We start from the raw sequence: 21,901 nt of genomic DNA, 5'->3' as shown, positions 1-21,901 counted from the left end.
TTCTGGAGGGTGGGCCCCTTGTAGCACAGGCTTCCCCCACTAGGTGAGTGTTCTAGGAACCCATCTGTATCAGTGTACGAGCTGGCGTTGTTGTGAGAGGCTGCATTTGGCTTCAGTGATTTTTTCTGAAGATTCTTTCAACGTGTTTGCCCATGTCATGATGACTGATTTACAAGTGCACCTGCTCACACCACGCTGAGAGTCCAGCAGTGTTTGACCCAAAACAGCATGATCCCCCTGCCCCACCCTCCCTATTCACCTGATCTCACTTCCAACCGACTTTTTTTCTTGTTACCCTGGAAGAAAAATGTCCTCAAAGAAAAACATTTTGCTGACGTGGAAGAGGCGAGACAAACAAAAACGGCAGAAGCACTAAAAGGCGTCCAAATCAGCGAGTTCAAAGACTGCTTTGAGCAGTGGGAAAAAACATCTCGGTAGGTGTAGTGCATCAGATGGAGAGTGGTTGGAAGGTGACTGAAGTTTAAAGGTGTAAGAATGGATACACATTTTTTAATAAATAAATTCCATTGTGGGAGGGGCTGTTGTAATGAATGGAGATGAAGCTGTGGCCCTCCTGGCCTGTTATTTTCTCACTCTGGGCAGACGTGGGTTCACAGAGAAGAGGTCTTGTAGAGGTAAACGGTCAGCCCAAGCGCTGAGAATGCTGCCTCATTCATCACTGGAGAGACCAGAGGGGACGGTGGCCTGCCCTTCTCCCAGCAGCTGCTCCTGGTGCCTGTGGGCGTGACAGTCCCCTGGATCCATCACCTCTTGTTTCCAGGGGCTGTTGGATCCCTACCAACCCCTCACACTTTACTCTGGAAACTTACACGGTGCTGTGGAAACTTCCAGCTGCTTGTGTGTTTATTTGGGGGCCCACACTTGTTCCAGAATTCTGGAGTGGGGTTCCTTCGTGGGACGGTGCTGAGGAATGAGTACTCCCCCCGAGCCACCTGCAGCCAAAGACTGACAAGAATGGTGTAGACGTACCTCAGGATCCGTTGCTCAGCCCTCAGTAATTCTAAGGCCAGGGCTTCATACTTTTATGGCGGGATTCTGCTCCGCCGGCCCGGTGGCAGCTGGCTTCTGGCTGTCTCCCTTCCCTCCTCCCCACCAGGCCGTCTGAAGCTCTCAAATAAACCGTTTGCTCTCAAACCCTGTCTTAGCATCAGCTTCTGGTGTAACTCAAACCAAGACACCCGATTTTCAAGAGGAAGCAGAAATCTGGTTTTTATATAAAACCCCTTAATTTTTAAGTGTTGGCCTCTAATGCCAATTGTTAAAAACAAAACCAGACACTGCGTGGGCCACACAGCCACAGGGTGGATCTGGTCCGGTGAGGGGGGGGGAGAGCTGCGTGTGCCCTGCGCCCAGCCTTGCCCGGCACGTCCCTTGAGTTCTCGGACAGCGTGGCTGGGGCTGTTGGATGGTTTCAGCCAAGTGGCCATCGTCCCCACTCCATCTTTTGGGTGTGCCCCTTCTTGTCACTTTCCCTGCCTCCCTTCCTCACTCCCTTCTTTCACTCTGCATTTCTTGGGCAAGCCTTTCTGCTGAGCCCTTCCTAGTTGCTTATCCTTCCAACAAAGCGCACAGCAGCATTTAGCCAGGGGGTTACTGGCTACTAGAGGGTTATATCTCCAGGGGACCTGTTTACTGTCGGTGACCTCTGTCCAGTCATTTCAGAAATAGCTCCGTTCAGTACCCCGAGCGCCAGTTTCTCAGATCACTAGTGTCTGTCCTGTGGCGTTTATGCCTGGCCTGGGCTCCCCGGGGTCTCCACTCTTGGAGGGTAAGGTCACCTGCAGGCGCGGGCTGAGTTGAGAAAGCCCAGGACCAAGGGCTTCCGGCCACCAGCAGGTTTTATGGTGGCAGCATGAATGCCTTGGGGCCACAAACTCTGACCCACCAGCATCTCCGCAGGCCAGCTCTTGCTCCTGGCTCGTAGCTCAGTGAGATGGCGGGAAGGTGGGCTGGGGCCCTGGAACTTAACCCTGGACTTTTCCCCTCCAGCCTCTTCTGGTCTGCGTATCCTGGCTTTTAGTGCTATGCACTTATACTTGCAGGTTTCTGACTGCTAGACTGTTCTGTAGAATGCCAGTCTTGAAAGATGTTGTTTGGGGGGGAAAAAAAAGTCTTTATGCTAAAAGAATTCACCCATAAAAATGGTTCTGAGTAAATCCTGGCGATCTGGGTCAAAGGAAAGCCGACGTCTCAGGACCTCGACTGGGGTACACTGTGGCCCCTCAGAGCGGCTAGGTGACCGCAGTTCCTCCACACACACTTGGGGCTCCCATGCTGGGTGTGCCCGGCAGGGCTCCTGGAGCGAGCGCACATCACACCCCTTCCGTCTGGGTCTAGCTGACTGTCACTCCCACCAGACCCTGCGGGGTATTCAGCTCTCTCCCAGCATTGGGAAACTTGGGGTGTAGTGGGGGACCAGCCCGAAGCCCAAAGAGGTCTGGGAGTGAGGGGAGCAATGGCTTTTGGTCTCGGCTGGTGGCTGAGGGGCGAGTGGGGAAGGTGCTGGAGCATCTCCGCTGTACTGTTAGGGCCATTTGTTCCTCCAGGGGACCGTTTGCGGTAGGAAACGCAACCTGGAAATGAAACTAAATACCCCCGGTCCCCAGATGAGTGGAGACCACAGTGGCACCCGTCTGGGGGTGGTGCAGTGGCCGTCACACTCAGGTTGGGTGTCCCTGTGAGGACGCCTCTATCCCACGGTTGGGAGGGGACCGGTTTGTGCTCCTGAGGCCTGGTCCGGGTAAAGGGACACAAACGCAGGTGTGCGTCTTGGGGGAAGGGTCCCAGTCTCTAATATCACGTCTTACCCTGTCACTGCAGGTGCCACTCCTGTCCCCAGGGCTCGGCTCTTGTCTGTCTCTCCCTGGCTCCTGCTTCCCCATGGCCCCCAAACCCACAAAGGCCCACCAGCTCTGCCCTCCCGTGTCCCAGAATGAGACTTCTTCCCAGGGAAATGCCCGTTCTCTCCCGATGGTTGACACAAGGGTGGAAATCTAATTCATGCTAAAATTGTTATGACTGACAGAGCAATGTAACTGCAATTTGAAGGGGTTCCATTACACTCTTTAGTGGAAAACACCCTTAGAAGCCTCCTCATGGGGCTTTGGAGATTCTGTCGAAGGCCGAGCGAAACCTCTGGCGCTGTTTCAACGGGTGATGCCCATCAGTGCAGCTGTTCGGGGTGACGGGGCTAACTTCCCAATCTCTGAAGGGCTTTTTGGAACAAAGGCTGTGAACCACTGAGTACGCTCCTCATTGTAAAGAAAAGTGGGGCTCAGATATGGGAAGTTACTTGTCCAATGTCACAGGGCCAGATGGTGGCAAAGTTGGGACTTGTCCCCAAGTGCCCTGACCTCTAGCCAGTGCTCCTGTTCCTGCCCCCTGATGCCTGGGTATTTATCTCCCCGACCTCATTCCTGTAGCCAGCTGCACGCAGTCACCACCAGCTCCACCGTCCGGTGGCCTGCGGCATATTCACTGCGGCCCCCACGCTCAGCCACACTTCCCTTCTGCCTTTCACGCCTCGGGAGGAGTCAGGGTTTCCTCTGCTCTGCTTCGTGCCAGAAGCCACCCCATTCCTCCAGCTGCCAATTTTCTCCTGTTCATTGTTATGATTGCTGTTGAGAATGAGTGCAAAAGGAAGGCAGACACACTTCACATTTTGCTCACTGCACGTTTCATTTTTAATTAAATAAGTCAAGTAAGCCATCAAGTGATGGGTTCACATTCTGTTCCACAAAGCAGACCCTGACCGGTGGTGGCTGCCAGCTCTCTGAAGGGCAGCTCCCTTGTTCCCAGGAGACGGCGGACTGGAGCCATGGCGAGGTCGTCTGGGACATCGATGGCACGGGGCCGGGAGCAATGAGGCCGAGCTGAATGAACTGCACGCTACACATACACACATGTGGACACATATGTACACATCACAGCCACACATGGCCATGCAAGGAGTGTCCTGTACCATGTGGCCAGGAAACATGACACGAGGCGAGGTCTTGGCAAAAAGACAGCTTGCAGGATCCAGGAGGGAGCGGGGGAGCCATGCAGACTTGGTCCAAAGCACACAGATGAGAGGGGGACTCAGGGTCACCCAGGCCAGGCCCGGTGTTAGAGGAAGCAGGGACATGGGCATTTCATTTTCCAGACAGCATATCTGAGTACGGTATGAGCCAGGCTCAGGTGGATGGCGCGTGACCGTACCCTTGGAAACACGTAACTGATTGGTTCCCCGGGCACAGTCATGGAATGACAAAGGACACGAGACCAAGGATCTTGAAGCTCTTAAGACATCTGAAGTCAACAGTTCTGCTTGTCCTTTTGAGGTCAAGAGCAGCTCCAACTATTCCTGAAACCGTGGCGGTGGAGAGGCATCGAGGCTGCATTCAGGAAACCCCGGGCCTCCTCCCTCCTGTCCAGCTAGACCACATCCTGGGAGTCTTCATGAGTGAACTCAGGAAGCTGAGGCCCCTGGATTTCAGCGGATGCTCCTTTCAGTATGTACAGACTGACAAGACCCTTTTGAGTTCTGCAGGCCTCCGCTCCCCCAGCCTCCTCTCTCCGTAGCTCTTCCTGACTCAGGAACCGCCCTTCTGAGACCCGCCACTGCACTCAGCCTTCAGGGACTGGAGTGGGAGGGTCTCCTGGGGGACACAGCCACCGGGTCTTCTGCTCTTGTCCCTCACAATTCAGGGCTATCTAAGGACAGGCCCCACAGCCAGCGAAGACAGACCCTGGAGTGGGAGGGTCCCCCAGGGCCGGAAGAGACTTGCAGGGTCAGGGACCCTCTGACCTCCTGCTGGAACTTGTTCTATTGTCAGATAGATGGCAGAGGTGGCAGGGAGAGATGCCACCATCGTGGCTGGAGTGGGTGGCTTCTGTTCTTGGGGGTTTGGTCAGCAGCCGCCCCGTTAGACTGGCCTCTGTCTGACGGTGCTGGCAGGTAGGGAGTCAATTCTTCATTTTGAACAGTTTTGTTCTGTTCATTTAGTCATTTATTTTCAAGTGTGCATCACATAAAGGGACAAGCCTAGAATTCCTCATGCCTCTCAGCAATAAATCAGTGATAGCCTGTGGGGGCGTGTGACAGAGCTGCCCCCACCGACCCTTCTCCCCTGTGCCCTCATCCACGCCAAGGTTCACAAACAAGGCACAGAAGAGAAGCCAGAAATGGGCAGTGGCCACGATGGCCAGCGGCTGTCAGACACTGCCCCGTCTCACCACGGTCTGGAATGTTCGGAGCTATTTATATAGGCCAGGCTAAAGGGATCTTCTTGAAGAAGAAAAAAATGAGTAAGTGTGCACTGCTGAATGGGCCTCCTGTTCTGGGGAAGCCAGCCACTGTGAGGCGAGGCCTCAGCTGCTCCCTCTGTCTCCGGGCAGGTGGACCTTGGTGGCTCCCCAGCAGCAGAGAATTCTGGAAAGGAAGGCACTAGCCTCTGGCCAGACCGCCTTCCCCAGCAAAGTTCCATGCCGAAAACCCCAACGGCAGGGCTCCGACCAGGCCCCGGTCACGGTCACGGAAAGGCAGCAGTCACCCCACCCTGCCCTTCCCCAAGCCCCCAGGGCCCCAAGGCAACGCTTACTCAGGTTGTGTCATGTTTCAGGCACCTGGGTGAAGGCTGTACAGCAGAAAAGGGCCTTTCTGTTGCATCTTCGAATCAACAAGAGCAAACGAAGGAACCTCCTCAAACAAAAGCTTGGGACCACCATGACTCTCACAGTCTTGGTTTGGTTCCCTCTTGTATTCTGAATCGTCCCGCAGTGTCCTTGTGTGGGGCGAGTGCACAGTTTCTATTATTATTAGTTTGTCTTTCTTGATTTGGGTACAGCTTTGAGTCCCTGCAAACAATCATGCATTTCTGTCTCTTCTTTTTCACAAAATAAATAAATCAAGTCGACTGGCAGAGTACACACTGCCAATGTCCTGAGAAGTCCCAAAGGTCTCCAGAGCTCAGGGTGGAGGCCTTGGCCCTGCACATGGAAAGCAGGAAGTCTGCTGTTCACACTGGGAGGACCCAGGAAGAACCCTGGACCGAGGAGCGTGCCCCTGCCGGCCCTGGGTCGGCGCAGGGAGCAGCACAGGGAGCGGGGCAGGGGCTGGGGAAGAACTGCTGGGACTTCTGGGCCTGCCAGAAAAATCCTGGCCCCCCTCTGTCAAGTTCTCAGGGCTGGAGTCCATTTGGACCCCAAATTCGAGCCAGCTCCCTGCACAACTTATTCTTGGGCTGGGAAACCTAGAATGGAGACCTCCGGGAATGACTGAAGTCCATGGTGATGCAGACCCAGCAGCTCAAGTACGTTGATTATAATGGATCCCGTAGATGGCTACCATCCTCACCTTTTCAAAAGGCAGTTTCCAGCCGGACACGCCCCTTCCTTCCCCACGGCAACACCAGGGGGACTCAGAGCCTGTTCTTCCCTCTCGTGCACACTCCTCAAGCCGAAACGCAGCCCCCTGGGTTTGACAGCGAGCGGGACGGCTCGGACGGAGAGGTCGTCCAGGAAATCAGAAACTGCCCTCAGTGAACTGTCACAGCTTCCTGCAAGTTCTGAGATGGGGCTGAGCTTTGCTCCTCGGCTTGGGTTGGGAGTGGGGAAAGCCTTCCACTTTGGGGACATTGCTGCTTGGTCGTGGGCCCTGACCCCTCAGGAAGTGTGGTCGGGCCTGGGAGAGAGATTTAATCTGGCCTCTTCTCGGGGCAGGGGTGAGGGCTGCTCATTTGTGCTGCTCCTGGACAGGGGCCAAAGGATGCTGGTGGTTTCTGAGACTCCTTTCACGTGGCGTTGAGACAGAAGAGCCCGGTGGGCCGTCGCGTGGCCACCTAGGCTTTGCTCCTTCTGGAAGGAAGCTCTTCCTCCTCCTCCTCTGCCTCCAGCAAGAGCCAGAGCACTTCCCTAGCCCTCCCAGAGCCCCAGCCCCTCGGGCGCAGGTTGCTTCCAAGAGGCACTTCGGCAGAAACAAAAATGAAAACACAGCCACAAAACAAAACACCAAGCCATAAATACCCTAACCACCCCCCCAAAAAACAGAAAACAAATACCAAGCCCATCCCAAGTTAAGCAATACTCTTCCCGGAGCCCTAAAGGAGGAATTCCAGACACTAACCATGTAACTCTGGCTACGAACCAGGGGGCTGATCTCTCCCTGTCTTCTCAGGGGAGGGGCTATCCCGATGGGACCTCTCCCCCGGGAGCACCCTGGACTGCCACCGGGCCCTGCCCCACAGGGGCCTGGTTGGAAGCTGCGGGACCCGTGAGGTGCCTGTTGCTTCCAGGGATCACAGCTGCTCCTGCCAGTCTGGCCTGAGGTGGCCTTCAAATACGGACCCGCGCTAGGACACCAGCCAAGCTGGGATGGGGACTTGGGGCTGCAGTCACGTGAGGATCAACAGCACCATTTCAGAATATCCTGCCTGCCAGCAGTGAGGACGTGGACGGGCCAGCGGAGGCAGCCCTGAGACTCCACGCGGACACGGGGTATGGACTCGGCAGTTCTGTGTCCACTGTTCATCCCAACCCAGTCCGAGAGCGGGGCTGTGGCCGAGGCCGTATTTCCTTCCCCTGCTCCCACATAACTAAAAGCTCCTCTCAAGTGTGTGATACAGATAAACCCTGTGGGCCTAAAGCAGTGGGAAAGCTTGTGTGTCCACATATGCGTGTGTGTGGGATTGTGTTTTTATGATGTTTCCCACGTGTGGTGTGCATGCAGTACTCATTCCTGTGCCTGCGTGTGCCTTTTGTAGCCCTTTACAGAGGGGCCCACCCAGAATCCACAGTGCGTTGTACAGAAATCCAGGGACTGTGCTCAGTGCTCACAGCCCCTTCTCGCTGTTAAAGGTTTGGACTGTGGCCCACGAGGTCTACAGGCATTTATGTGTGCTTCAGCTTCAGGTGCGTTTCTGCGTGCATGTGTGTGTGCATGTGTGTGAGAGAGACACACTGTCAATAGGCTGGGCCTGCCCCATGGGTCTTGGTTGGATGGCCCTCAAGGGGGCAGGGCACTGTCCTGTTCTCAGCAAGAAACCCCAGCCCACGGCCCTGGTGGGGGAGCGAGCTGCCTGGGGGCTACTTCTACAGCAGGGGGCGCCTGCTCCCAGCGGGGCGACCCGCCATCCTCTGCAAGCGCCACCAGCTCACAGCTGGCCTGGGTGAGGAAGGCAGGGCGGCACTTTCATGAGGAGGGTTGCATGTGGCCCCAGGCCCCTACGTGACCCAGGAGGTGCCTCGCTCCTCCAGCAGGCTGACAGAGCGGTTGGTGAGGGAGGCGGCATCCTGCGCCAATCTGTAGCCGAAGAGGTGCATGGCGGGGCCGCAGGCAGCCTGCACCACCTGCGCCAGCTTGAAGGGCATGCTGAAGCGCCACTTCTCGAACTGCTCGGAGGAGTTCTTCTGCGTGGAGTAGATGCCGCTGCTGTCCCGGGACGCCTGGGTGTTCTTCTGGATCCAGTCCTCCACCTGCGGGGTCAGGGGGATGCCTGCAAAGCGGTACATCTCCCGGGCCTTCTCCAGGGGCCTGCGGGCCACGTCCTCGTAGCGCACAAGCATGTAGCGGCCCCGCAGCCAGGCTGGCTGCCGCAGGCCCAGCTCCGCCGACAGGCGGATGCTCTCACAGTTGCCCCTCAGCCGCTGCACCTCCTCCTCTCTCAGCCGGTCCTGTCCCTCGGCCAGCCACTTCTTCCAGGTCTCGTACTTGCCGGCGAAGGCCACCATGCGGGAGGCCAGCACGGCCCGGGGGTCGCGCACCAGCTGGATGACACGTAGGTCCAGCCGGGGGTCCTCGGCCAGGGGCTGCAGGAACTCCAGCTGCCGGATGCGGACGGCCTTGAGCGCCATGTGCTCCTTGCGGCGGCAGGCCTCGGCGGCCAGCGTCACGTTGAGCGGGCCGCAGCGGCGGTTCTTGCAGTGGTACTTCTCGAAGACCTTCTTGACGAAGGGCGTGCACACGGGGTCCTCGCAGAGCGAGCGGCTGGAGCCGCGGCGGAACATGAACTGGGTCAGGTGGTCCTCAGGCAGGGGGCTGATGAAATGCTCCAGCACGTACAGGTCGCACAGGAAGAGCTGCTTGAGCACATCGCGGTAGACCACGGCCGAGCCGGCTGCGCTGGCGCCTCCCGGCTCGAAGGACACCGTGCGCTCGATGTGCCACAGGGGCTCGAAGAGGTAGAAGATGTTGCCCTGCTGGTTGAAGAACTCACCCACGAAAGAGGAGCCAGTGCGCGTAGTGGCCATGAGAAGGACGTGGCGCCGGGGTCGGGGCTCCACGGGGCCTGGGAGCCGCTCCTCCTCCCCCACCTGCCCCTGGGTCTCCTGGGCGGGCTGCAAGCCCAGCTGCAGACTGAAGTTTCGCAGGCGGCTCTGCAGCTGCGTGAAGGCCGAATCAAGCTCACTCAGGGACAGGAGGGATGCGTTCTCAGCCAAGGCCAGGGCTGGGTCAGTGCTGTTGGCATCTACCAGGGACTGGGGGATCTGTTTCAGCTTGTCCGAGACCCTGTGAGGACAGGGGGAGACCAGGGTCAGTAACTGGCTGGGGACTCCATCCCCTGTGTAGCCTCCCAGGCTGATAACCCAAAGCCTGTCTTAGTTGGGTTTCCCCAGAAGCCAACTTGGGGCAAGAATTTGAGGGTAAGAGGTAGTCGATTTGGGATACAGTCACAGGAGAAAGCGGTAGAGGGGGAGGGAGAGAAGTGGGGTGGAAAAGAAGCCCATAAGGGATGAGCAGGTGAGCAACACAGGCAGGGCACGGACTCAGCCCAAGTCCCACCTGTCTTGGCGGATGCTTTCTGGCAAGTACTAGACATCAACTATGTGCCAGGCACTGGGCTAAAAGCTTTTACATTTTCTCATTTAATCTTTATAGTTAGGCAGGTCCCCCCATTAAGCCATGTTTCAGAGAAGAACTTAAGACAGAAAGTTCCATATTGTGTCTAAGCTGTCACAGCTGGAAAGGGCCGAAATCAGAATTCCAACCCAGGTGGCCCATGTCCAGAGCCCAAACCTCACCACGGGGGACTTGTGCACACCCCGCCGCATGGGCGCAGGAGGGCCTCGCGGGCATGGGTTGCAGGGTTGCCTCTGCAGGCCCAGGGTGGCCGATGGCCGCCTCTCCCCAGCCCCCTCGATAAGGAAGACTTGTGATTGCACCCCTCACCTTGATATGATTTTATTTTCCTTTTCGATAAAGACAAAAACCACCACCACAAAAGCCAGGAAAAGGGCATATTTGCTCCTCATCCTCAGACTGTGCAGAAAGTCGCGGCAGTCCTGGGGCAAAGCAAGTCCTTTCTCCATGGGGAAGGGTGGGGCCGTGGGCACTCAGCTCCGGGGCGTCACTCAGGACGGGCTCGTTGTCTTCAGGTGGGGGACGCCCTCATCCTGTGGAGAGATGGGCTGTCAGCCTTGTCTGCGGATGAGAGGGTAGAGGAGCTTTCCCGCCAGACTTCTGAGGGTCCTGGCCCTGCTTGGCAGCCGGAACCCAGAAGCACTCTTGTCACGGACTCTGCCCCAAAGAGACTTGAAATCAGGTCACTTAAACTGCTAATGAGCCCTCTGATCCATCCATGCCGCCTCCATCAATTTATTCTTTGACCTCACACGTGACTCAAGAGCAAGTATATGGAAAAGAACGCTCCCTGTAGCACAAATGTTTGCAAAAGCAAAAGACTGCAAACACCCAAATAAAAACTGATGGGGGAGGATCTACAAATGCCGATGTGAATAATCCATGTATTGTAATTTCAGGTACACATAGCAAGCTGCAGACACAATATATGTTTATATAGAACGGGGTTTCTTAACCTCATCACTACTGCTATTTTGGACCAGATAATTCTCTGTTGTGGGAGCTCTCCGGCATATTGTAGGATATTTAACAGCATCCTTGACCTCTACTCATTAGAAGATGTTAGTAGCATCCTCTCTGCTCAGATGCAACAATAAAAAATGTCTCCAGAAATTGTCAGATGTACCCTAGGTGGGGGTGGGGGATGGGGGAGGCAAAATCATCCCAGGCTGGAGGGTCTCTGATGTAGTGTAACCCCATTTGAAAAAATGGATTTTTTCAGTGAGAAAAAAATATGGATGCTGAATGCGAACAGACTGCGACTACGGGGGTACACGTGGCCTCCTCACAAGGACAGGGGGGTTCGGAAGGGCGGGGTGAGTCTTACGTTTGCTGTAGAACACTGTGCACTGTTAGGAATTTTACAGTGTGTTAATTTTTAATAATTAACTAAAGGAAAAAACCCTACCACAGCACACAAGTGCTAACAAAATCCTGCTCATGGCCTTGGCCTTCAGGCCTCCCAGGGAAGGACATGACAGGCCACCCAGCAAGGACATGACAGCCAAAGGACAAGTGGCACCCCCCTGTCGTGATGCCAGCAGAGGTCACGTTTCCAGGGTATCTGGGCCAATGGTGAAGGTCAGGGGCAAGTGCCCCCAGTTCTGCCTGGACACAGAGCGGTGGTGGGACAGCTGCCCTCGGCCCACTTGTACCCAAGCCCCTCCTCTGGAATCCTCCCTCGCCCCCCAACCTCTCTCCCCTCCCCCATCTCTTTCCCTCTCAGCCACCTTCTTTATTTCTTCTTGACAGAAATGTACTTGTTTACTGCCTGTTTTGGACACCTGAATGCCAGCTCCAGGAGACAACAGCGTCACCTGTCCGCTCTGCCTGCGTGGCTCACGCCCAGAACCCTAGCGCCCTACTCCGCGCGTTGGGCACCGGGCCAGCGCGCTGTAGCACCTGTGCACGAACGGAAGAACGTCTTTCCCAAAGCATTCAGCCCAGTGGGAGAGGCCTAGTCGTTCTTAATTCCTGGGAAATATGAAGAAAAAGCAGTTGTTTTCTATATAAGGGAACCGTGTGCACTGCGTGTGCAGTAGGTTTGTGCCATAAGCGTGTGCACTGAATGTGTCTGTGTGTACTACTGGAAGCGTGTGCTCAGTGAGTGCGTCAGGCACAGACCATGGGTGTGCACTGTGGCTTCACATCCACCCTGAATGGTTATATCGACCTGGGATGCCATTTTGAGGATGAAGAAACTAAGCTTTGGGGCTCTCAGTTCAAGCCTCTGCAGCTGTGTGCTGATGACTGGGAGCAGAGAAAACAGCCAAAGGCACCCAGACAAATCTTAGTGAGGGAACCCTGGAAAGGAAGTGGGCTGTGGGCAGAGGTCCTGAACTCTAAGCGCAGGCCTCCCTCGTGGCTTCAAACGGGGTCCCCACTAGACAACAGCTTTCTACCTGGATGGCTCCCAGGCAGGCCCCAGGTTTCCCTGAGCCTTCCCCCGAGGCTCCCATGGACTGCAGCCCACGCGCAGCTCCTGGGGAAGGTGGGGTCCCAGAATCTGCTGTGAACCGAGTTCTGATAAGGGACAGGCCCTTCCCGACATTGTGTCAGGCTGCAAACCTCCACTTCCCCTTTCGTGCTCAGGAACAAGAGCAGGGCAGGGATGGCTCCAGCTGTTGCAGGCCCTGCTCACATGGCCTTTCCACCAGGCGGGAGGAGGGGCCGCCTAGAGAAGAGGGCCCGAGGGAGGGCCAGAGATGAGAGGAGCAGCTCCGTGCACAGGGATGGCAGCAGTGAAGCCCACGGAGGGAAAACTCAGAATCAACTGCCGGGCTGCAGTGCTGGGAGGCTGGGAGGCCGCCCCAACCATGCCATGTTGCCAAAGGGGAGAGCTTGGGAGGGCTTGGGAGTTGTCTCTGAGTCCACTGGAGAGTGGAAACAGAGGCAGGACAGGCAGAGGGAGCTCAAATGCTGGGCCTGCCTCTGTTGTAGATGATTTTCCCTTCGGGAATACAGAAGTCCATCCAGCAGCCTGGCAGGCTAGGTTCTATTTCACGAAGTGACACTCAGAGATGGCTGGGGAAGGGCCAAAGCCCCCACTATCTCAAGCTTAGCATCTGACAGGTGAGTAAATACCCAGAGGCTATCGGATGAACCAGTGAGTGAAGAAAGAATAGAAGGAATGAAAGAATGAGGAAGTAAATGAATGCATGGTTGATGCTCCCGCATGCAGCTTCGGGCTATGGTTACTTTCACACCCGAGCACCCTTGCACTTCCTCTTCCAGTACAAACCCATCTATGACCTTCTACGGGCACCTGTCCAAACTCAGCCAAGACAGAATAGAAACAGTCACAGGTGAAGGTCTGTGTCACCTGAGTGGCAGAGGACATCCAAGAACTTGTGAGGAGCTGTGGGCCAGAACCCCAAGGTGGCCCACGCGGCTGAGAGCCTCTGTGGCGGGGGTGGGGCCGCCACAGGCTCAGGGAGCCAGCCCTGCCTGGGAAGGAGCCCGGCTGCCCCTCAGCCCTGCTTTGCTGTGCGGGGGCCTGGGGGAACACACTCTACCCCCATCTGACACAGTCATTTGGTCGGGGCCGGCTCAGCTGCGTGCGCGACACATCCTGTGCAAACCCGAAGCCGACAGCTGCACGATATACAGGGCCCGAGAGAACGGTCCAAGCCTCCCAGTCAGCAAAGGTACTTCCCATGCCTCTGACGCTGAACCCTGGGCCCTGGGCCAGTTTGGAACGGACCCACTGCTCTGGGCTTGGCTGCATTTGGCTGATCAGGAGCTGCAGCGGAGGCTGTCGCCCAGGACGCCCATAACCATGCAGCCGGCAGCCTGCTGAGCAGTCTGCTGGCTCGTTTGGAACTCACCTGGATTTAGGCCAAGAATGCGCACCCAGCCCTGGAAATCCGGCATGTCACCGGCAATGTGAGTGTCCCACCAGACGGGACATGGGCAGTGCATGGGCACAATGAATGCAAACCACACGGGGGCTAAAAATGCTTCGCATCTACAGAGATGGAACATTCACCGAGGATTCTTTGCATTTCATGCTCTTCTGTATTGTGTGAATTTATGATGACCAAGCACATGTCTCACTTTAAGAAGTTTTAAAATCTAACCTGAAACTTAGAAAGAAAAATGTAGTATCACTTTGCAAGTGGTGTGGAAAGTGCATTGGACGAGGGCGGACTTGAGGCTGGGAGACCAGTTAGTTCTTTCTGCAACGGTCCAGGAGAGAAGCGGCACCGGAGGTGGTGGTGGAGGGCGGAGAGAGGTGGTGGCAGAGGGTGGAGCGGCAGGGCAGACACGTGCAACGCTAAGGAAGCCGGGGCTGTCCCTGTGACAGACACGCATGCAGGAGCCATGAGGACTGCACCCCGCATGAAATAAACCCCACACCAAAGGGCAAATAATGTCTGGTTCTGCTTACCTGAGGCACCTAAAGAAGTCAAACTCACCGAGACATGAGGTGGAGGGTGGCTGCCTGGGACCGAGGGAGGGGACGGGGATCAGAGTCTAATGGGGGCAAAGAGTCAGTCTGAGAAGATGGAAGAGTTCTGGAGATGATGGTGGTGATGGGTGCACAACAGTGTGAATGTATTTAATGCCACTGAACTGTACACTTAAAAATGGTTCAAACAGTCAATTTTGTGGTATATGTATTTTCCACAGGAAAAAATACACAAATAAATACACATGATGCCTGTGGGCGACGGGACATGGAGGGCACTAGGAGGCCCCCTGGCTCTCCCCTTGGACAGCGGTCTGATTCTTCGCTGCGCCCACAAGCGCCTGGCAGAGCGCCTGGCACATGGCAGGGCTCGGCAGTATTTGTAAAGTGAATGAGTGGATTCATACAGCGTCTTGAAGAGTGAGCCGTGGTTTCCTGCAGCTTGGTCTTCTCTTCCCCAGGGCTAGTGTTGCACTGGACATACAGAGGGCACCACTGATGAGAATGTTGGCATGAAGTTAATTTATTGCACAGAAAAATGCTGCACTGAAAAAGGACACACCAGCACCTACAGGAGGCTTCCATTTTGTAAGAAACTGTGTGTGGACACACACAAAATATGTTGATATATACAGAGACGGACACTCTGGAAGAGTATGAACAAGTGCACGGTGAGTCTCTCGGCAGCTGTGGACACACTTGACTTCCTTGCTTTTTACTTGTTGTCTTTGAAGCCCCATGATCTTTGGAAAGGAAGTGAAACCCGAGTGGCTTCCTCATCTGCAAACAGGGACATTTACAGCATTTACTGTAAACTCAGTGGTCATAAGGAATTCAATGAGAAGATGCTAGCGAAAGGTTTAACCTAAGCCGAAGACGCGGTAAGTGGAACCGCTCGCCTTTTCTTTACAGCTGCTGCAGATTTTGTGGCTTGCACACTGCGGCGAGTGTTGGAAAGGGGCAGGGGATGTCGTCCCCTAAAAATATCAAAATGAAGGAAACAGGGAGAACCTGACTTGACCACCAGCTGGAAATATTCCTCGGGCCACCACCTACTCATTTGTGGATGGCATTTGGCTCTGGGCATCTCATCCTGGGCTCTTGGCCTCCTCTGGAGTTAAACTCAGTGATCTTCCCTGTCCCAGGCGCTGCAGCCACCGGTAGCCCCTGGGATTCAGCCAGAGAGAGACCCAGGAACACCACAGGCCGAACCTTCAAGGATACTCTCTTCCCAGCTTCCCCAGAGGCCAGAGCTGCTCACAATTCCACAAGGCCCTGCGTGGCCAGGAAGGGCTGAGTGTGCTGACACAGTGTGGCCACAGGAATGACAGGAGCTGTGGGGCAGGGGTGGGACAAAGGACCTTTGCAGTGCAGCCTTCTCTACTCTGACTATTGTGGCTTCAGGCCTCAGAGCTGCCGGGCCGAGGACAAGCTGAATGCCCGTGGCTTTTGCCATGGAACAGAATCATGTCCTCAGCAGGGGTCAGGCCAGCAGCCTTACACGAAGCAGCCGGCCTTTCCAACTTCAGTTGTCCTTGGACAAAACCTTCTTATCCACAGTTCCTCATTTCTTATCTGTAGAACTTGAGTCTCAGAGAGGGGCTGTATGGCCACAGCATACAACTGGACGGTGACCAAACTCAAACACTGCTATGTAGGTTTCTTGTCTCCCAGGGTAGGGAAGGCCCTGCCCAACTTTATCACCCTGACTCTCACACTGTAACCCACTCAAGAGCCTTCCACACAGGGACAGCAAATACATGCCACACACTCCACCACTCGGCAGTCCTGTGCCTGGAGCAGACATCACTAATCAATCATCGTCCTCTCCAGCTGAGACTAGATGTAGCCTCCTGAGCCTTCTCAATGCCTTGCCAATCCATCAGAGTTGGCCTCTGAGATAAAACCAGTTTGCTCTCCCAAATTTACAGGATCCTTAGTGGCTACCAGATAAAATCCCTCAGCATTCCTTAATTCAGCATTCTGCCCTCTGGCATCGCCCAGCAGTGCCAGCCCAGATCTCAAGTCCCCTCTCACGCAGACCCTCCATTCCAGCACACATGTCTTGCACATCCATCCTCTGAGCCTTTCTTTCATTTAGCCGATCAAGCCCATTACTGAACAACATACCAGACGACAATTAGCGGTGAGGTTACTCCAGTTAACCCATCAAAATTTGCCCAAGACGCATTGCTTTGCAACTCAATTGGTAAGAGCATCGTCTTGATACAACCTTGCCCCAAGGCTGTGGGTTCTATCCCTGGTTACGGCACATACAAGAATCAACCAATTAATGCATCGATAAGTGGAACAACAAATCTCTACCCCACCCCTCAAAATCCATTTAAGACAAAAGAACTGCAGTGGATGCAAGGTGCTTCCATCTTCCCCTCCACTTGGCTTGTGCTTTTTCTTGGAGAGGGGAGGGGAGGCAGAGTTGCAGAGACCCTAGGAAATCGCACAGAACCGCTGCCAGTCTGCCCTGCGCCACAGCCGGCACGGGGCTTTACACGGCTAATTTTATATTATTACCCACATGCCTTTATATGTTTTTATGAATGAGAGCCAACATTAAAAAGTCTCCAGGCTTCCCCACAAAATGTTTTTTGGGGGTTTTGGAAAATGTGGGCAGATCCACTGCAGTGTGTCTTGAGTGTGAACACAGTCTAGTGTGAGTATTAAAACAGAAAGAGGCTGAGGCCGGTTGCCTAAAGAAAGCCTCTTGGGACAAATGGGAATGATACGTGGCGCCATTTTCCACACATTAGGCTGAAAAACAAACTGTTCTGCAATACACCGTGTGGGTGGAGTTCGAGGTACCAGCTTGGTGCCCGTCAGGTGCCCACATGCCCCCCACCTTCCCCGGTCTCCCTTGCAGTTGGGTGGAGGCCACAGGACCAAGTTCTGACTGGCGGGATGCAGGTGAAAGCGGTGTACGCCCCTTCAAGTCCTGGACATTAGCATACCCCCACACGGTCCTCTGGTCCTCCCTGTCCTCGCTGTCACAACACTGGAGGCCACATGTGCCGACTGTGTTAGTCCACGCTGCCAGCAGCCCAGGTCCTGAGCTGATGCTTGGGGAGCCGCCCCACCCGCCTTACTTGTGAGGCAAGTGAAGACCAAGACTTCGCTGGGCTGAGCCACTGAGACACGAGGGTCTGGTTGTCACCACAGCACAGCCTAACACCCGGGATTCTCTCATAGTGCCGATAGGAGAGTCTGATTTGAAGGACAATGTGGCAAAACCATCAGAATTTTAAATGCATACAATGCTGTCAGACCCTAGAACTCCACCTCTAGGAACTGATCTTGCACAGTTATAAGGACACGTACACCAGCAAACTGTTTATAACTGTGAAAGGCTGGACATGACCCTAATGTCTGTGAACAGGGAGGGGGGAAACACGAATTAGATAAACGACGGTACCTTTAGCGGTGCCACACTCTGTAATGACTACAAAGGAAGAGGCAGCTCTGTATGGGCGGACATGAAATGCTGTTCAAGATGTAAGTGACACACGTGAGGGGCAAGAGGGTGTGTGGTGTCCTGGCAGCTGCAAAAATCAGGGTGGAGACACCCGAGTCCTGGGGCAGGCTTAGAATAATATCTCGGGAGAGAGAAACAGGAATTGGCAAGAGTGGTTGAAGGAATGGGAAAACGGGTGGGGACGGGGACCCACTTTTCACTTATACCCTCCTGTTTTATTTGAATTTGTCACCATTTTTATTTACCACCCAGTCCCCAAAAAGAGAGTTAGTGGCTATAAGAGAAACTGGAGTAAAGAGAGCAGGGGAACTGGGCTGCAGCCCGCCGCTCTCTACAGCAGGTCCCAGAGCAGCGGCGCGTTGTGCCCTGTCGCTTCATTAGAATGTTAAGGAAGGAGAGGTTGGTTCCCAGCCAGGGCCACCGTCTGTGTGGCGCTTGCATGTTCTCCCCATGTGCGTGTGGGGTCCTCCGGTTTCCTCCCACACCCAGAAAGTGGGCACTGGGGTGATCGTCCTCTCTCTGTGTGTGCCCTGTCCCTCCGCGGAAGCGTGTGCTGTCGGGGCCGTGGGGGCTGGCCCGGCGCCCGGAGCTGCCAGGACAGGCTCCACTGCCTGAGACCCTGAGCTGGAGTAAACGGGTTGGAAAAAATCTTTCTTATTTGTTTTTATGAATCTTATGTGTTTATTTCAGAGTTTAATATTAGAAGTGTCCTGGATCTTTATTGAGAAGTTTGGTGATGTTTTTGTGGTCAGAAATACATTGTGAAAACTTAGATCTTGTTTATATATCAATTAGCCTATGGTGAAATTGGCTTCATTGTACATCATTTCACTTAAAGTTGCAGCTTCCAAAAACCTATTGACGACATTAAAGGAAGACTTACTGTTTACTTTAGTGGCAAGTTGTCCAAGAAACTTAGTGACAAACTTCGCCCAGCGCAAGCCGGCGGAGGTGACCGGGAGGGGTTTACGGCATCGTGAACCAGAGTGCTGTGGAGCTGGGACAGCAAACGTTGCTCGCACATGAGCCCAAGCCAACCGACGGTCCTGGCCGCCGGGAGCACGACGCGGAGAAGAACTCTGAGGTCAAGCTTTTTTCTGTGGTCTGGACACACCTGAACGCGGCCGCTGCCGAACAGTTCCAGGCTTCCCAGCTGGGAGGGCAAACCACCTCCAATACGCAGGCCCAGGCTAATCAGCAGGAAGTGCCTGCCTGGAGCGCTGCCTTTGAAAAGGTGGGCGATACCCGGAGGGCAGGAGTGTGTGTGTGTGGGGGGTGCCTGCTGCTGTGCCGCCGAGGCCAGAGGGCCAGCACGGCTGTGGCCCACTTGCAGAGCCTGCGTGAGCATTGCTTCCAAATCCGGAGCGCACGGGGGGAAATCGCCTGGGGAGTTTCAGAAGTCACTGAGGCTCGGGTCCCACCCCAAGAGGTTACGACTGAATTTGTCTCGCTTTGGTTTGGGCGCGATCAGTCGTCTGAAGCTCCCCAGCTGATTCTAACGGACCTGGAATCCAAAGGCAGAGAGCCGCACCGAGGGCCGCCCAGCAGCCAGGCCAGACGGGCGGGGGGTTGCCACCTCTTGCCGGCCAGGGACAGACGGGGTGCGGGACGAACAGGCCTGTTCCTTGTTTTACTTGGGAGGTCAGTGCTCGGAGGCATTTCCAGGCCTGTGTTTGGGTGGTCCGTTTAAAACCTGCTTCCTTATACCGTGTTATAAAGGAAAAAAGTCGGGTTTTTTCCCCTCCCATGCAGGGAAAAGCCTAGTTCTTCCCACCGTGGGTTTCTTCCGCGTGTGTCTCCTTTACTTTCACACAGAACACTACTTCTGGTCACCAACTGTAGGGTTTCCCCCACAACGACAAGCGAGTCTCCGACAAACTGCAGGGTGTGCAGCAATTGGACTCCGTTCTGACACGGTCCGGGCGGACCTGCTGTCAGCGCTCCCGGCCAAGGGCTCAGCCCGAAGCGGCCGCTCCTCCCCTGGGCCACGCCCGCCTCCGGGAGTGAGAGGTGCGGCCAAGGCCCTCGGGAAATCGCAGGGTTTCAGGGGCTCCCCACCGGGGACCGGGGCCTCACATGCCGGGGGCCACTCAGCAGTAAAAAGGCAGACTGTCGATATGCACAGCAACTCGGAGGAATTTCAGGGGTATTAAGTTGAGTGAAAAAAGCCAGTCTCAAAAGGTTACACACTGCACAATTCCATTTCTAGAATATCCTTGAGGTGACAACATTCTGCAAGAAGAACATATTAGTGCAGCCAGGAAGGAGTTACGGGAGGCGGGGGCAGGAGGACAGTGGGGGAGCCTGTGTCCGGGCATCGCGAGGGGCCCGTGGTGCCCGGAGCGCCCGCATCCCGCTGCCGCAGCGCCCACGCCCTGGGCGTGACTCCACACTGCGGTCGTGTGCACTGCTCCCGGCGGGCGGGCCGGGTCGTGGCTCTTGGGGTGTCTCTGTATTACTTCTTAAAGCTGCGTGTGTATCTACAATTATCTCACGACTTAAAACACTGAATTAAAAAGAAAAGAAAACGAGCTCTCACGACAGGCGGCAGGGGTTAAAGAGGTCTTTGGAAATTGGAGCTAGAGGTGGGTAAGGACGTGACGGAGCAGAAGGGCCTGCTCGGGGCAAAAGGCTGAACCGGTTGAATCCGATCTGGAACCCCAGTGCGACTTTTCCTAGAATTACCGACTGGTGGCTCTCCTGGGGTCTATTCACAGGCAAGGACAGACTTGGGCGCTTTCGGAGGGGGAGGCTGAAGAGGAGGCAGGATTTGAGGAAGTTCCATCCTGACCGTAAGGAAAGAAACAGAGGGGGCGGGGCTCCGGAGGGAACCCACGGTGTCTGACCCCACCCCCACTGGTGGGAAGAGGGGCAGGAGCTCCAGTCAGAGAGGAGCTGGGAGCAGGCACGCAGTCCCTGTGAGACCCCACAAGACTCGATACCCAAGCAGTGTGCCCGGAGATCCCTGGGGACCTCAGCAGGGAGCCAGGCACAGCCTTGGGGGGAGGATCGGGCAGCCGGGAGGACTGGGCAGCACCGGCCCTCACCGGTTGGTGAGACCCGGAGACATCTAGGTCACCTTGGAACTGCGCATGGGAGTTAGCACGGGGCAAAGCAAGCTTCCAGCTGCTTCCAGCAACTCTGCAGCTCCCAGGCAAGAGGGAGGGGGAGAAGGGTTTGAAGAACTAAGGTGGGACTTTTAAAAAGTGAAAACATTTGAAGAAGTATCTAGTGAACCTGTGGATGACAACAGCTTCAGTTCCACAAGTAAATTAATTCGCCAAGTCCTTGTTCTGGGCCCAGCACGGGAGGAGGCACAGGGGACTGAGCAGGGAAAGACACGGCCCCTCTCCTAGCAGAGCTGAAGAATAATGGAAGTTCACACTGAAAATGGACCGGGCACTGTTCCAAATACTTTGCACACGTGGATTCAGCCCTCAGAGCAACCCTATGAGGAAGGTACAGCAGTACCTTCCTGGATAATAATGCATAATAACCACCACCTCCCTCTAAGGCAATCGGAGGCCAAACAGCTTGTCCTCAGTGGCAGGGCAGAGCTGGGATTGGAACGCAGGCAGCCTGGCTGCAGAGCCCGTGAATCAGTCACTGTGCTGCATCGCTGAGCGGGCGGTTGGAAGTGGGGGCTGCACAGCAGCGGGCAGCTCCGCATCCCGGCCAGGACCTGCTCTGCCAGGACCTGACACCAACTTGCTGTGCGATTTTGGACAACACGGCAGGCCTGAGACAGTGCCGTGAAGTGCAGCTTCCTGTGGGCTCCATCCCCCCAGAATCAAGTTCAAACTCTTCCACGTGGCGCTTCACCTGGAAGCAACCTGGCCCACCCTACCTTTCCTATTGGTCTCCACAGCCACTTTCCTCTGCCCCACAGCCTCCCTCTGGCCAAATGGGCCCCACTATTAACAAAGGACACAAGGACAGAATGTGGCAGGGCTGGGATTTGAACCCGTGTCTGTCTGCCTGCAAAGGGGGGGCCACGTGGTGAGGGGCAGAGAATGTGGAGGACGTGGTTGGATGCACCTGAGTTCTTGTTCCACCTCCAGAGCTCACCAGCTGTGCGACCCCGGGCAAATCCCTCATCTGTGAAACAGTTACTAGTAGCCCTGTACACATGACCACAGACTCA

The 21,901-nt window shown here is 55.4% G+C and overlaps 1 protein-coding gene across 6 annotated transcripts in view; it reads right to left on the bottom strand.

Moving 5' to 3' along the window:
- Positions 1-3,667: 3,667 nt before the first annotated feature.
- CHST3 (carbohydrate sulfotransferase 3) overlaps positions 3,668-21,901 on the bottom strand; it is a 33,276-nt gene continuing 15,042 nt past the window's right edge. For 5 of the 6 annotated variants that reach the window (XM_037130574.2, XM_037130570.2, XM_037130573.2 and 2 more), the window contains 2 exons: positions 10,169-10,392; positions 3,668-9,508 (listed from right to left, as the gene is read on the bottom strand). In XM_037130574.2, coding sequence (XP_036986469.2) covers positions 8,224-9,508; positions 10,169-10,308 — 1,425 coding nt within the window. In that variant the 5' untranslated portion in view covers positions 10,309-10,392 and the 3' untranslated portion in view covers positions 3,668-8,223. Of the gene's footprint in view, positions 9,509-10,168; positions 10,393-13,938; positions 14,053-21,901 lie in introns of those variants that run through there. The other variant, XM_053663975.1, reaches the window with a different exon arrangement.

The sequence above is a fragment of the Artibeus jamaicensis genome, unplaced genomic scaffold (genome assembly GCF_021234435.1).
Source record: "Artibeus jamaicensis isolate MK-2021 breed Jamaican fruit bat unplaced genomic scaffold, CSHL_Jam_final contig_332, whole genome shotgun sequence".
Taxonomy (NCBI): Eukaryota; Metazoa; Chordata; class Mammalia; order Chiroptera; family Phyllostomidae; genus Artibeus; species Artibeus jamaicensis.
Note: the sequence above shows the minus strand (reverse complement) of the source record. Positions and strands in the feature narration are given on the sequence as shown.